Source organism: Apis mellifera, linkage group LG3 (assembly GCF_003254395.2).
Source record: "Apis mellifera strain DH4 linkage group LG3, Amel_HAv3.1, whole genome shotgun sequence".
NCBI classification, from domain to species: domain Eukaryota; kingdom Metazoa; phylum Arthropoda; class Insecta; order Hymenoptera; family Apidae; genus Apis; species Apis mellifera.
The window spans coordinates 7,390,709-7,407,721 of record NC_037640.1 but is presented as its reverse complement, the minus strand read 5'-3'; the positions used below and the strand labels follow the sequence as shown (position 1 = coordinate 7,407,721).

At 45.0% G+C, this 17,013-nt stretch overlaps 1 protein-coding gene across 1 annotated transcript in view; it reads right to left on the bottom strand.

Moving 5' to 3' along the window:
- Nucleotides 1-16,749, bottom strand: part of LOC725792 (MDS1 and EVI1 complex locus protein EVI1-B-like) — a 65,119-nt gene extending 48,370 nt beyond the window's left edge. Inside the window, exon 1 of the mRNA XM_026439645.1 lies at nt 16,171-16,749. Coding sequence (XP_026295430.1) covers nt 16,171-16,207 — 37 coding nt within the window. The 5' untranslated portion in view covers nt 16,208-16,749. The remainder of the gene's footprint in view (nt 1-16,170) is intronic.
- Between the last annotated feature and the right edge of the window lie 264 nt (nt 16,750-17,013).

Genomic DNA, 17,013 nt, shown 5'->3' with positions numbered 1-17,013 from the left:
GTGCCGTCCGTCCATCCGTATGCTCGATGAGCATACTTTCGAACACATCGGTGTCGAAGTCACGTTTGAGGCGTACGATATTACTCGGTGATTTATGCGAAGGACACGCAGGACTCGGAGTGATCCTGGCGGGGCAGTTGTGCGGCAGGCAGGCGTGAAATGAAGCTTCGAATTTGAGAGGGCCTCGTGGTGCTGGCCTCTTCGGTGACACAGTAGTTCGTTGGGCCAATGAATGTCCGAGTTCTTTATGGAGCAACCTGAGACCGTAGAGACGAACGAGTCCAAGAGGACGTCCATCAAAGGGTTCCAAATAATTACCGACTCTTCGAGTCGCCGAAAGGAGCTCACTACCTCGTCTATGGTGATAAGTCACTGAAACGTTTTTTTTTTTTCTTTTTTTTTTTTTCCCCTTTCCACGAAGAAAAAGAGCCTTCCTTCTTGACTAGCGGCTATATATCAGATCCTAAGTCAATAACATCGGCCAATAAAATTCTCGTTTGTAAAAGGGAAACCGAAAACGATCGGTTTTATTAAACCTCGCGATCGGCAAATGCTCTTGGAAAAATGGTAAACAAGATAAATCGAACCTTTTGGAAAAGGAGAAAGGAAGGGGAAATTTTTACTTTCCTTCTTCTTCTTCCTTCCTTCCTTCCTTCTCTTCTCTTTTCTTTTTTTTTTTTTCTTTCTTCTTTCCCTCCCATCGATTTCTATCTTCCTCGAGGAAGATCGATCGTGTTAATGAGAACATTGGGATATCTCTGCTCGGGAACTTTGTAGCTTCTTCGAGTTGCAAAACTTGTTTGATCGATGGATCGCCTCGGCCTCGGACCGGAAATTATGCGTCAGCCTATCGTCCGCGCCGGAAGTGACGGCACGGCGCCATACCGATCACGCCACTATCTGCCGTTTCGCTGATTGCATTTTCTTCCGTGCGGATCCCCGGAGGGAAAAAAACTTGTTTGTTTTTCGCACGGTCGTCGGCCATCGCCCGTGGACTGGCGACAATTTTCCCCGCCGAGGAAAATATACCTCCACCTCCTCCTCCTCCTACTCCTTCGAGCGAAGGTGAGAAAAAGTTTACAAAGGAGACAATAAAGGGAATGGTATTTTCTCGAACGATCTCGAATCTGTTTTTTTTTCTTTTTCTTCCTCGTTTTATCCCTCCCTATGAATGGTGAACGTAAATATTTCGTTTGCCGCGAAACACCGACTCGACAAATTCGAGGAAAATTTCGGGGAGATCTGTTCGGGGTCCGCCCGATTGATATTTCGAAATGCGTCGCGTGCCGTTCAGACACGCGAGTTTCAATCGCATTCATATTCTAATAAGACGACATTGTGAGCGAGGTCAGATGTTGGTAACCATACGCCATTGTATTCGATCTTTCAGGTTATCGTAACGGAGTCGCGTGTACCCTTGAGAAGAGAGAGAGAGAGAGAGAGAGAGAGAGAGAGAGAGAGAGAGAGAGAGACAGATCCGCCCACGAGAGATCAGCGGGGGATTCGAAGGAGTCCTTCCTCACGATGAAACTGGATATTGTGGGGTACGAAAAATAACGTAACGGTTGCTTTATTGCTGCGAGAAAGATAGAGAGAGAGAGAGAGAGAGAGAGAGAGAGAGAGAGAGAGAGAGAGAGAGAGAGAGAAGTTTGTTTTTGCAATCTTCATTGATATTTTTTTTTCTTCAATTTGATAAAATAAAAGAAACTTTACCTTTGTTCGTAAAGAAATTATTAGACTCTCAACCGATTTCGTTAGAATTCGTAGTTTTGTAAAACAAATTAATAAATAGAGAATAGATAAAAAAATTACATAAATAGTGGCTATAATCTTTCATATATATATATATATCTTTCCAAACGCTAATTTAAAGTTTCCACTAACAGTTTACAAATATTTTAATTATTTTTATTTACAAATCTCTCTTGATAACTCAATTACTTGATGAGAATTAACAATAAGACGATAAATTCAAATTCCATGCCATCCTAATAAAAGTATGTTTCTTTAAAAACGGCACGTGCCTGACACAAAGGATCGCATATGTTAACAGCTACCATGCACAACGTATCATTTTCAAGCGTAATTTCCCATTCTTCGTCAGCTGTCGATAATGGAATTCAATTAAAGTCAACTCGTACGAGAAAATGAGCCTCGAATTCCACCGTCTTATTGGCTCATCAACATTTCAATTTCCTCGGACGAGGCATTTCAACGAGATAGCTCGTAAATAGCTCGGCACAATTTCGCTCCTCGTTCCGAATTGGAATCGAAGGGGGGGAGAAGAGGAGGCGAGGTGAAATAAACGCGGACGGGGTGAAATGAAATTTGCTCGCCGCGCAACAAAGAGAGACACAAGGGAAAAGAAATTCGCGATTCGAGGTAGCAGGGTGGAATCTCTGGATAACTGGACAAGAACGAACTTTCGGATTAGGACGAAATAACTGGAATTACGGGCAATCCGCGAGCTTCGAAGGACCGATAAATCAAGGGTGGAAGCACGAGCATCCGGCTGCTCGTGCCATTGGCTCGGCACACGCAATCCAGAGAGAGAGAGAGAGAGAGAATTGCTCGACTCGACTCGACTCGATTCGATTCGACTCGGCCAATATCGCCTGACAAAATGTTGGAACGGTCGGATTGGGAAAAGTCGAGGGACGCTTTTCGGGAAAATCCGATTTTATCACGCGATTCCTCCCGCGTACGTGTCGTTGCTTCAACTCTTTCGAAAAAGGATGGCCTACCACCTTCCTTAAATCGCGTTATAATCGTATATACTTTATAAAAATATAACCCATTAATCAAACTTGCTTAATAATTAAAAAGTAATAACAATATTAAAAAAAAAAGAAAATAGAAGTATCATATTCGAGTAGAAAATAATAATAATCCGGATTGTTCGAAACGATGAAAGAGAATAAACCAGAGAATGGACTTCGAAATGGAAAGGAAACAATTCAAAACTCGATTTCTTCAAAAAAAAACGATTTACGTAATCTTTCCCGATTCACGGTATCGGATAACCGTTCGCCACCGTTCCCCGGAAGCGCACGTTTCCCGATAAACAATGGCGCGCGGCCAACAATGGAGTCATCTCATGATCGGCCCAACCGTAAATTACGATCACGATCAAAGTCTGAAAAAGCTTTGCGCGGCTATCTACGATCGTACTGGGATGGAGGAGGCACGAGGGCGAGGAGGAGAGAAGAGAAAAGGAGAGAGGGGGAAAGAGAAAGAGAGAGAGAAATCAGCGGAGAATCTGAACCGCCCAGCGGAGGGTAGATATGTTCCGTTGCATCTGTCGTCACGCCCTGTTCCCGTTCCTCGTTCGTGTACGCGTATGTTCGTCGTATTCGCGAGTTGCGTGCACGTGTTGGTGCTCGTGTTGGTGTACGTGCGAAGTCACATGTCGACGAAGCTCTCTGCGAGCAGAGAGGGATGTTTTTCAGTTCGGGAGGCCTAAATGTTTTATTACTTAATCATAACGCCCGGGGGGCGGGTTTTTTTTTTGCCGAGGTGGAATCTGGCGCGAGGAGAATCTGGTGGGGGAGGGGGAGGGTGAGAATAAGTTGGAATATTATTTATTATTCCACGACCTGATTATATTCATACGTGTCGAATGGGCATAGGAGGATAAGGTCCTCGATAAATCATGGGGAGAGATATTTCGTGGGATAAGAGGAAAATGCGGCACGAACAACATGCGGACACAACGCGCAAGAGTTTAATTTATATTAGGTCATCCTGTAAGTAAATGTTTTCAAGAGAGCCTAGTTTTGATAAAGAGGAAATTATAATATTCGTGGTTACGTTTAACATATTTCACTGCGGATTTTTATTACCCGCGATGGTAATATACGTATATATGCTAATGAACGATTTTCATTATTACGTACCTGCACCTGCGCTTTACAGGATTTATATATGATTTTCTTTTTCTCGTAATCTTTGTTTTCTAAAAAAAAAAAAAAAAAAAAAATAAAAAATTATTCTATCTTCCCGTTCCATCTCTATTCGAGACATGTTTTCATACTCGTGGATCCTGGATCGAAACAACGTATGATACGTTACTTAATATCAATTAAATTGCTAATTTTTTTTTCTCATTGTTATAATAGAAAAATAGAAAAATCAAAGCTCGTTGAAAGAATGTTTCAATCAAAATATTTGCGCAGTAAAAAAAAAAAAGAAGGAAAAGAAGACAAAGAATCTTCAAAATTTACAAGAATATATGCAAAAATATGTAAAATATTTCAAACAAAATGCTCATCACGATTGATAATTAAACGACGAATCAAATTTATATTTAACCTTCAATTTCTTCTTCGCCTATAGCGATGCAAATATAAATTTGCATAAACATTCACAATAAACGATTCCTACCTTACTACTCGTGACCTACAAAACAAAATCGAGTCGTCCACGAGTCGCGAGGGGTGATTTTCGCGCGAGATATATACTCGGTGTCCCGAAACGCGTAATTCCTCGTCCTTGAAAAAAAGAAAAAAAGGAGAAAAAAAAAAAAAGAAAAAGAAACAGCGAACAACTCAATTAGCCCGATAAAGGAGAAAGTGGAGGGGGATGACTCGTGGTGTCGCCGCTTTCGCGACACGACGAGGCATGGAAGCTGGAGCAGAGAGGAAACGAGACAGAGGGATGATAGAACGGGGCCAAAAGATTGAATGAGCATTGACGCGAGAACCACCGTGACAAAGGGGCTGAGGCATCCCCGCTTATTGTCGCCGGCACCGCGTGAAATTCCACGCGTGTGTGCGTGGCCGGATACACGTTGGTCTGCGTGTAGGAAAGTACACTATATAACTACATTAGGGGTCGCAACCTTTCCCTCCTAGCACGCGCCAGCTGGCTCATTGTTAAATTACGGCCCCACCGATATCTGTTTGTCAACGGCGTAGAATCTCCGGATCGTAAAAATTTATTAACTCAGTTTTGTCCTCTTGTGTAGCACACGATAACGCGACACGAGCGTCGCGTCCATTAAGTTTTCTTTCTTTTTTTTTTTAAAAACATCGTACTTCATCATCGTACACGTCATCAATAATATTCTAATGCTCGAACGTTGGTTCGAGGAATTTAATAGAGGATGATCTCGATCGACGAGATATTTTTCGCGAAAAAGTTGCAGAATAATGATGGTATATTTTTTATCTTCGAAAATATCGAGCGTCAGAGATAGGGGGAACGATTTCGACGCCAATGGAAGGATCATCCTCTAATGTATTTACACGGGGTGAAGGCAGGGGGAAGGGGAGAGAGACGTCTACGGGACGAGATTTGTCACCCTGTACACGAGACGATACCGTGTTGTACACGGACCGCGTTTGTATCACCATTGTCATCCGAGCTGAAAGATTAAGCTAATTTCACACATGTCCGCCCGCTTCGTGCCCATTCACCTATATTCACGGTTGACAGTTGACAGTATCGCGTGACATAATATGAAACTATGACTGTTCCGATGAATGACCGCGTCGAGAGAAGACACGACAATCGTTATTCCACAGGAGCAAATTAATACAACATTTGTCGCTTGCTTGTCACGAGCAACGTCGATTCGAATAAAATTATTCGTTTAAAATTATTCCTTTCTTTCCTTCTTTCTTCCTGACAGACGATTTCCACAATTTCCTGGAATTTGAATTTTCCGGAAACGGCTAACGATGCTCGAGATAAAATCGAGAAAAGGAGGATCGGAACCGGACAGTTGTCTCCCCCCACCCCCAGTCGACGGAAGATGGTAACATCTGCTCGGATGTCCCGCTCGATTAGTCAAGTCCCGTCCATCTGATCGTTGGAACACGCGCGAGACACGGCTACTTGCTCCTGGAAGAAGATCCCGCCCACATCCTCGCCGGTTTACGATTACGTAATGCTCTACATGTGTCCCGCGCGAGCTCGTCCCACACGTGTCCCCTTCGAGGCGCACACATTTTTTTTCTTGGTTTTCACCCTGCGCCGCTTTATCTTACCCCCGCACTGGGGCGGGGAGGACGGGAGGAGGAGGAGAGAAAAAGTATCACGAAAATACGAGTTCCTACTTTTTATTTCTCTTCTTTTTTTTTCTCCTCCTTTTTTTTTTCTTTTTCTTTTCCTTTTTTTTCCTCTCCTCTCCGCCATCCCTTGTCGGTGTAAATCTAAAGAAAATTAACCATCGATTATCGAAACCACCAAAGATGCTTTGAATTTCATTATCGGTTAAACACCGATGTAAAAGACGTAAAAATTAAGAGGAAAAGGCGAGAGAAGCATGTAAGGCCGTGTAATCTGGCGACGAAGCCTCGGCTCACGGTGCTCTCTTCATTCCCACGCGACTTACGACCTCCACGAATCTCTCGTACAGTTCCATCACGGCTCCGAACAAGTGGCAAAAAAGAAGAAGAAGAGGGGGAAAAAAAAAAAGGAAGAAAGAAAGAAAGAAAGAAAAAGGAGAAAAAGGAGGGAGGAAAAAGAAGAAAGAAAGAAGGAAGGAAGAGGTGTCGAGGTATGAGGATTTTCGAGAACATCGTCGTGTCCTGGCCAGTGTCATTTGACACAGTCCTAAACCTGATTCGCGCCACAAGCCGATCCTCTTCTTCTTCTCCGTGTCCTTTCCTTCCTTCTACACTCTCTCACCCTCACCCTTCTTTCTCCTGCGAACTGTGCGTTTTTGTCCCGTGATTCCCGTTCCCAAGCGGAGAACAAACGACAGAACAACACGTATATATATATGTATACACACGTATATATATAATATATATATAAATATATATATATACGTACACGAACTTACATAACCGATGATGCGTGTATAGGAATCCAGAAGCACGTATGTACGTACGTGCACGCACGAGTGTGCGTGTAAATACCGAATCGCGGTGGTATTGGTAACGAGGAATTCGTGGACGAAAACACCCGCCCACGTTCGAGGAGGGTTGGGACGACGGCGAGTCTGTGCGAAAAATACACGGGTCGCGAGTGTGTTGGTTGGTACACTCGTGGGGCCATGCGTGTGAACACGCATGCTGCATACGGGGGCACGAAACTGCGAGAGGCGGGTGATCACGATTCCCAGAGCGGAATTCAATTGTAAGAGCGGTCTCCGCGAATCTCGGCCGAAGATAAGGAGGCCGCCATTCAGGGAAGAATGGAAGCGTGGTGGTAGAGGGTTAGAAAGACATTCGGTGCCGAAAGACATCCACCAAAACGGAAGATAATGAACCCGCTTTTGTATAAGTTACTCGATAAACTGGCTCTCCCCCCTTCTCTTTCTCTCAGAGGCGAACTTCTTATTTGTAAGGAACTGTCGATCCTGTTAATACACTTTGACGAGAATATATGATGTAACAAGATATATATGTGTGTATGATTGATTTCTCGATATAATATACGAATGGATGAATTTTGAACTTCGTTTGGAGAAGAAATTACGAGATGGATGTTATTTCTTTTCGAAGGGGACGATGGGCAGGATGAATTTTCCTTTTCTTTCTTTAAATAAATTTGGATCGTCGAGGATAGAATCGTCCGTACCGATCAATCAAATTGAATTCCATTGTACGTACGTATCCACCTTACCAAGAGGAGCATTACCCTCGTGCACGTACCTCCGGGAGGACAAAATAAACGCAACAGCCGTACGTGCCTTGAAATGGCAACATGTCTCTCGGTACATGTTTATTCTTTCTTCTGTCACTCTACACTGGCTTAAATACTGCGAGGTACTACTATATAATCTTTCGAGAAGAGAGAGAGAGAATGCGTGAATCGGCAGAGGAAAAAAGGGGGCGCGGGGAGGATGAAAAGAATTTTGAGGATTGAAGAGAAAGAGAAAGAAAGAAAGAAAAAGAGAAGATTCGAGGATCTTCTTCTTCTTTTTTTTTTTTTTTCGAAGAAACTTGGACGTGTCTTCTCATTTCCCGCGAGGATATATCCTCCTCGAGGGTAATAAACCAAGTACTTGAGATAATGAGAGGAACGACGAGCCGCATCGCGTTCCGAAGTGGCCATGAGAGAATACCATTTACGATACCATTTAAAAAATAGTGTAACGCTCGAAGCAATAGCCCAAGACTTGGCCGGTGTTTATTAAAGAAATCGTACCGTATCGATTTTTAAAGGCAGAGGTCTGTCAATCTCGAAAAGGCAGCGTAACATCCTCTTCGCGCTTATAAATTTCCAGGATCGTAAAAGCCAAAGTGTCTGGGGTCGTGATACACAAACAGGCGAGGGCACAGCCACAACTATTGTACGCCGCCTGACGGGGAGTGATCGTAAAACCGAATGTCGCTATCGATAAATCTTTCCAAGTTGTCTAAACAAGATCTACAATCGCGAGCGCGGGCGGCCACTTCTTTTTCCTTGGAGCGAGGAATAGCGAGAGCGTGCGGAGCGGCCGAGTGATCGAACCACTCCCGAGCGTGGCTCCCAGGCTTCGACAAGGACAAGGCGGAGGGATAACCGTTTCCCTTTAACCCGCGACCGGTAATTTAATCGCCTGCCTCGCAGTCGTTACGATCCAGGCCTGGCTTTTATGCAAAATTATGCGTCGATCCTGCTCCAATGAAAATTCCCATACCTACGCACACGTCATGCATTTCGCAACCGATGCGGTACAACGTGGCGCGGCAACAACGTGGCACACCGCGCTAATGCGATAGACGTGCAGGCCGGGTAGGAGGGGTTGCTGGTCGTGCGCGATGTGTCGTGTGTCGTGTGTAAGAGGTTTTCCTCCTTCGACTCCTTGTCGTCGTCGTCGTCGACTAGAAGTGGCAGCGCGAGGGTGACGAGGACGGGGAGACTCGTGTGGTGCACGGAAAGGAAAGGGGGTGGCGAGAGGAAGAGAGATAGAAGAGGCTGGAAGGGAAAGAAGAGAGAGAGAGAGGGAGAGGGAGAGAAAAAAAGGAAATCTGTAGAGCTAATTCGCGTGCGAGATAACGCGGTGGCCGTGTAAGGTTGTGTGCGCGCTATCGTTGAAATGGTCTCCGTCGAGTCACGGAGGGGGTTGGCCAGGGCAGGGAAAGGCCACTGTCGACTTATGCCAGGGGGTGGTAAGATGATCTTATCGCGCCTGCTCTCTCTCTCTCTCTCTCTCTTCCTGTCCTTCCTCCTTCATTTTTTCCTTCGCTCCACTACTACTTCTACTATTACCACCACCACTACCATTACCTTTCACTCCCCTTCCTTCCATCCTCCTTTTTCTTTCACCCCTTTCTCCTTCCTTCTCGCTAACTACTTTTATCCCCTCCCCACCCCTGATGACAATATCGCGTGGCCAGTGAGATAACCGGTCGTGTCATTCCTACATCGACTACCTACTTCTCAGTCCAACTAACACCGAGGAGTAAGGGCTCTTCGTGCGACTTCGGTGTATTCTCTCTCTCTCTCTCTCTTTCTCTTTTCTCCCCCTCCCCCTCCCCGCGTAGGGTAGGGACACTTTCGCGCTGCACGAGAACCGGCGGAGTACATGGTCGAGAGGCGATTGTCATCAGGGAAAATCTTACGCTTGCGTTGGACACCAAGGAAATGAGAATGGAAGTTATTATGTTACGGAACAGGGGGGGGTGGTGCCTTGACGTTATCGAGAATTCGATTCCCTTTAATACTAGATTCATTAGACTGTTATCTGATGGAAGAGGAGGGCGCCGCCTCCTCTCCATCGTTGTTGCTCGAGTTATCTTCAAAGCGAAAAGAATGTTACGTCTAAATTACGGGCACCGGTTCGTGTTCACAGGTATCCGAGAATTATTATCCTCCTCATAATATTTTCGTATATTCCATCGAGAGGATGGGACGCTGTTTCCAATGAAACATACATATACCCTCGTTTATCTATACCATGATATTTTCATATAAGCGTTATAGCGTTTCAACCTCTGAACCGGCGAGACGAATTTACGGCACGTAAGAGAATATCGTATATCGAACGAGAATTTTTCAACGAGTCACACAGGAGGCGTTAGATCGATTATAAATCCTGGAATTCTGTCCCAGTTCAATGGGAGCCGAGATCGCCGAGAACTGACCGGCGAAAAGTGATGGTAACGTTGACGTGATGGGAGCGAAGGTGGTGGTGGTGGTGGTAGTGGTGGTGGTGATGGTGGTGGTAGCGGAATGACGTTGCGGGAAATGAGTCTCGTAAAACAATGCCAGACACGCGAACACCTCGAGAAAGTGGCCCGAGTTCACCCTTCCAGCGATCGCGAACTCGCTTCTGAATCTACGTTTCATATCATCTCGGCCCGAGTGTCCTCGACAATAATTAATGTCCTATCGATTTATCATCGTTGATCCTCGCGTGTTGTTGCGTGTCCCCGCGGCCTCTCCGTGTGCATTTCGAGTATACGTATGTATAAATGCCTCTACAGACTAAAAAAAAAGAAAAAAAAAAAGAAAGAAAAAAAACCCTTCTCTTTCACGCAGAAAACGCATTGAATCTCCCCGAGCGAGATAGGAGGCTATAGCGGAGGTAAGGAGGAGTATCAGTTGACGCGTCGGACGGCGAGGAGTACGAAAAAAATCGTGCGAAACCGAGAAGAAGGGACGTTTGTTACGGCAAAAGACAAAAACGACGAGGATGGTTCTTAATGTATGAAAGTTCATGCGTGAACACGCGTGCTCATCCGTTACGGTATTCGAGTCTTTCTTGCTTCGCGTACGTACGCCTCCGCCAAACGCTCGTTTCTCTTTGGTTCTCCTCACACGTGCGAATGAAGTACCGAGAACCGACGAAATAAAGGGAGCTTTAGCTTTAGTATTAGCTTTAGTATCTCCATCGTAAATGCGGTCACTTGGAAAAGACAGTCTGTGAAGTTATTGATAATTTGCTAGGAAATTATACACTGTTAATATATACGCGCGAGAAGATCTTCGAAGATTCCATAGATATCTAAATGTGATAAAAATTTGTTGAATTTATTTTCCAATCTACCAATGATTTAACTCTTGCCAATATTTTTTCTAAAGAAAAAAAAAAGAAAAATCCAATCCGAAAAAATTTCAAATTCAAATTAATAAATGGCACATTACTTATTGATTCGAATTCCAAGATTTTTAAAATTGAATAATTCGAAGTATTTCTACACGTAAGATTTAATTTTCCATTGTACCTAGCTAAATTATCCGTGATCAAGAAAAATTCAGCGATCGCAATCTCACTTCTAATAGAAATATTTGATACGGCCGAGACTTCCTTCGAAAAAAATCTTCCTGCATATCGATCTCTTTTCGACGAAGAACCGCACGCGTACGGAAACTAACGCGATAAGAAAAAGATATAAAATCCAATCCAATAAAAATCCTACCCCGTTCCGATATATATAATTTTCGAATCTGGACGGGGGAAGGAAAAAAAGAAAAGAAAGAAAGAAAAAGCGAAGAAGAAGCGGGAAAAAGAATAGAACAAGAAGCAGTTGCATTCGACGCGGCTCCTTTTCGTACAAGCTCGAAATATCGAGGCGGACAAACGTTGGCTCTAGAGCTCTCGCTCTAACGCCCTAGCAATCGCATAGCTCGCCGGCACGACGTGTCAGTCGTATTCAGGCGCGGCGCGAGTATACCTGTCTGCCGCCGCGATTCGACGCACGAGAGCCGGACCAGTCGATTTGCAATCGCGCGAGTTAACGCGGCGCACTCTTCCGTGATTTCTCCTCGCTCGTTTCACGCCGACCAATCGTGGACGAGGTGACGTCGAATTGGCAGAAGTTCCCTCTTCCCGGCGGGAGGCAAGAAGGTGGATATTTATCAAGGGAAACGATCGTTGCGGTGGAAAGGAATCGTGATACCGGTCGGCCACGATGAATGCCTAATTAGATGATTAATCGTTCAATAGCCAGCTCCGGCAACAATGGCAAACGCTCTTATCGCTCGAGCGTGCTTTTGGATGGCAACACACGCTCGGTCGAAGCCTAAATTACGCGCCAAAGCGCGGAAGATGATTTTTTCTTTCTTTTTTTTTTTTTTTTTTTTTATTCGATCGAGGGAAAATTATCACTGTATGACACTCCCCTCGATCGAGGAGTATTCAACGATATATAATGTACGGATCGAGGCGGGCTACACGGATTGTATTTTATATATATATATATATATCGATTAATCCTGTTCGCCCTGGCGTAGGGCAGAAGAGGTGAAATTCTGGTGGGAAACAATCCTACCTTGAACGACCAATTATCGGTATTATCGGTGAGTGGAAACGTGGCTCGATGCCGAGGGATCTAGCCGCTCTCGATGCGTTTGTCCGTCGCGGCTGATTGGCCGTGTTTGTTTCACCCCGGCCTGATTGCATTCCACCGGAAACGACAAACAAATGACAAACACAGCGACCTTATCGTTAATTGGCGGAGGCGAGAGGCGGGAAAGAAAAGAGTCAAGGAAGACTTGCGGGATTATTGCCGGAGTTGGTGGAGGGCGGAGGGGGCGGGAAGGGGAGGAGGGGGAGGCGGGGGCCTGGAAGAAAAGGGTGAAGAGGAAAACCGAAGAAGGAGCAGAGACGATTGTTCCCTACTTTCTGTTATCGGATTTGCATGGCCGCGTGCACAGTTGTTCACAGGCTATTGTTGGCATTTTAATTCATACGATTCGAATCGATCACGTCCAATCGTCCAATAACCGTGCACTACCTTCCCAAACTCGTGACGTCACATCGCGATATATTTAGGATTCTACCAGGATCTCGTTGTCATTCTCGCACCCCCTTGCTCTCCGATTACGCTTCTTTCCTTCCTCCCTTTCTTCCTTCCTTCCTTCCTTCCTTTCTTCTTTCCTTCCTTCTCTGTGCACGGGCGATACACGGACACGTCCCTCCCCCGCTCCTTCCCATACACGATCGTGACTAATTAACTTATAACGGTCAATACCTTGGTCGCACGAAGCGATCGTTTCATCAACCGTCGAGTTCGTTAGGAAAAAATTTAAACCGAGTTGAAATCGTGTTTCGCGTGACTTCCAAACGTGTGTTATGCATATGTTGTATTTGTATGCAAAGCATAGGTACGTGACGGAAAATTATTAGAATACTATGTCACTCGAGAGAAACCCGTAATGCTTAATAACGTGTCCTTAAATCCATCCCCCGTGCCGAGTTATTTCAACCGGGCCAGCCAACCATCCAGCCAGTCAGCCAGCTAGCCAGCAACGATAACAGAAATATGCGAAAGGAAATTCTTCTCAGTCGGCATTCCGAGATACAGCGATCTTATTATTATTGCCAACGTAGATCGAGGAATCGAGGAAGAGGAGGAGGAGAAGGAAGACGTATTTAATTGGGACTGTCCGGGGGTGGAATACACACTCTGTGCGGGAGTACAAGAAGAAGAAGAAGAAGAGGTGGGATCGGAGGTAGCAGGAGTCTCCCGCAAGACGAGAATGGACTGACCTACCTTAGGATCATCCGATCTATTCATGCTCCTTATTCAATCGTGTTCTCTCAGGATGCGAGACAAAAGCACCGATGAAACAGAACCTCTTTCTCCCCCGCGCCACCCTACCCCATTACACGCCACTCTGCGCGTATGTTTCGTTGGCTTTGTCTCCTCTCGGATACGACTTCCGGTGCCGCGGCTAGACTCAAACCCTCAATGGGATGATGCGCCTTTGAAACGCGTGGTAGGTGGATTCCGCGATTATTCCTGCGGTTCGCTCTAAGACGAACCCCTGTTCTTCTTCTTCCTCCTCCTCTTCTTCTTCGTCTTCTTTCTCCTCCCCCCCCCTCCCCGCTTCCTATCAGTTTCCAAAAATTTCCTGTCTGTTTTTCCAGGCACAATACGTCTCGTCGAGGAAGAGAGATTTCTGTTCAACGATGAAGAAACTACGATATAGATCCAGAAACCAAATATAGATCAAATATCGAATCTATCCCTAACGGGATATATATATGGTTTTTCTTCGAGATTTCCCTCGCCGTCGTTTCCTTGTCGCGATTCTCACGACGAGAGTGAAACCTCCTTTTTCTCTATTGAGATGATGCATTTCATGCATAAGCTCGTTATAGCAAAAAAGTACACGGTGAGAAGTCAATTGTCCCCGCACGGCCCTGAGTCCACTCTTTTTCCACTTCTTTCCATCCGTGTCTCGAAGGAACAGAGAGGGTAAGTCGGTGGATGGATGGTCTATTGTTTCGCCGACTCGTGAGTCAAGCGTTAACGGATTTTGTCTTACAGATTACTAGATCCCTTGAAAGTGCCTGCCATCTTTGAAGCGTGGCAGACCGTGGGAAGCGGGGGCTTTTATTATATAAATCGCGAACACGATATAAATCATCCCCCGTGAGCAAAATGCTCACCCCGACAATCGTGACAGACAATCAACCACGCCGTTCCTTGTTCCCCGACAATGATTTCGCTCTGAATTTCTCGACATTGATGGGGTTTTTTTTTTTTTATAGATATACATATATATATATATATATGAATCTCGAACGATACTCTTCGTCGAGAAAATCTAAATAATCTTCTCTTATCGATCGATCTCTACGGGGTAAATATAGGACAATGTAGAGAACTGTAGGGAGAAATACCTAAAGTACACCCTTTGTTCGCCTAAAGTGAGCTATCAATGTCAAAGTATATCGTGCACGAGGGAGAGAGAGAGAGAGAGACGCGCAACCGTCTTTCACCAATTTACCTATCGTCCCATCCACGGTCGAAAAAGTTAGCTGCCATTCAATATATAACAATAAATTAACGTTGGCTCGCCTGTACGGCCGAATCTTTTATGCGGGAAGCGATGCTTTGTATTGTTAAACCATAGAACAAAAGAAGATCGATCCGCGTTCTTATAGACGAAATGTTCGTTGACCGTTCGAAACTATTCAAAAATGTTGACCCTTGATTAAAAAAGGACGCACACATCCTGCGACCACTGCGTTTCGCGGATACGCGATCGAACTTGTTGACTTTTCCTTTTTTCTTTTTCTTTTTTTTTTTTCCGAGGGAGTTACAAATTTTGAATTCGACGAGGGTTCGACTTTGGTTCGAATTTTTGTTTCGAGGGGGGAGGAATAAAAGAAAGCAGGGAAGCGAGAATAAAAAAAAGCAATCTGTGACCAATTTTGCGCGTAATATTGGCGAGACTATGCGTAGAATGGCAAACATGGTGACAGGGAAGAATGGGCGGGACTTTTGAAAGCAGATAACAAGGAGGTGGAGGCAGAGGACGAGCAGAGTGACTAGACAATACAGGAAAAGAAGAAATGATATCGACGTTGCGAGTGCGCCAGCGCGAGGACCGCCTACTAGTCTTTCCTGTGTCGTTCCAACGACACGGACGATTGTGAACAATGACACGTTAACAGCATGTGACAATGTTATCAGAACCGTGCCACAATAATTGCTCGACTTATTTCTGTCCAGTTAAATGCTCGCAACTGATAATGTTCAGGCATCGTTTCGTTTGTATTTAAAATTTTCAAAGAAAATATCCATATTCCTGAGATTTAAATATCGTCACAATTCAAATTTGAGAAGAATGGGTAGCGAAGTCGGGTCGAGTAGCTGCAAATTACCGGACAATGTAAGCACAAATTGGGGATACATTTTAATATTAACATTTGAGGCTGGTCACGCGATCCGGTAGAAATAAAAGTTGAATTATAGATGCTAACATCAGGTAATTGCGAATTGCAAAGACACAAGTACGTTTTAAAACGATAATCCTGAGAATTAGTGTATATAGACTCTTGCCGTAATCTTGTAGTTTTATAGCCTCGTCAAGTAAGTTCCGCGGAAAAACTCGTAATGTCTTCCGTTTTAATATGGCAGTCTCCAGAAATATGATGTAACGAATCCTTCCCTTTTGCGAATTCTCCTTATGAATTTAACAAACAGACAATACATTCATCTCGCAGGAAAAAAATTATTTCTCGAATCGAAACCGGAGATCGATAATAAGTTTAATTACAAATAATAACCTTATCGTTCGCGTGCTTCGAAAATTGCTTCAAATACCCCAATCGCAAACACGTGCTTCGTATTACAATTATTATATCATTAATATAAGATAATAATTAAAGTTCCACGTCGGAGAGTTCCATACCAACGGATTCCAAATCCAATCCGTTTCGTTAATTGTAAAAATTATAATTACTTTCGAAGGAAAGGAGAAGAAGAAAAAAACAAGAAGAAGAAAAAAAAAACAGAAACGAAGATGGAAAAAAATATCAAGTTCATTACTCACCCTGTGCCAATCTTCTAGCCACCGGCTTGGATCTCATCGCTGCACGGCGGGTGACGAATTCAAAAACAAAACACTAATTGTAAGAACGCTGACAGTCCTCCGAGCCATGCGAGTTTATGCACGATTCTATCTTATCCTCTCGATTTATATCTCACTCTATCCCACCCCCTTCCCCCCTTTTACCGAAGAAAAACAGTCCCGATCGAGACCGATCAACGTTTGATCCCTCTGCCACAAATTCTCTTCTTCTCTCCCTTCTTCCTTTCTCTCCCTCTTCTTGTTCACTTCAGATCGACGATAAAACCCGAATCGTAACCCGATCGTGATTCCAAGCGTACACTATGCTATCATACTCGTGGTTCGAAGGGTGCACAAAGAGAGTCCATATCCCGGCACGCGAGTTCCGGTACACCGGGTTCCCGGTTCCTCGGTGATCCGACGGCAGCGTCAGTCCGTCCGACTGGGATCCTGACGTGCGTTGGATCTGTCCTCCGACAGTGGAGGCTTCTCCTGTCCTCCGCGTCTCCTTCTTCTCCACCACCTTGTCCTCCACCCTCGCGACTCTCTCTCCCTCTCCACCCTCGCTCGCTCTCTCTCTCCCTCCCTCTCTCCCTCTCTCTCTCCTTCCACTCCCTCCAATCTCTCTCTCTCGCTCGCTCGCTCGCTCTCTCTCTCTCTTTCTCCACCTCTTCCTCCACCTCTTCCTCCTCTCTCGCTCTCCGTCTCCGTCCCTCTTTCTCGCTCGATTCCTCTCTCACCCTTTTACTCTTTCCCTCGGCTCTTCACTCGTCTCTCCCTCGGTGCCACGGTTTTCGCTCCGCCGCTACCTCCGCCGGTTACACC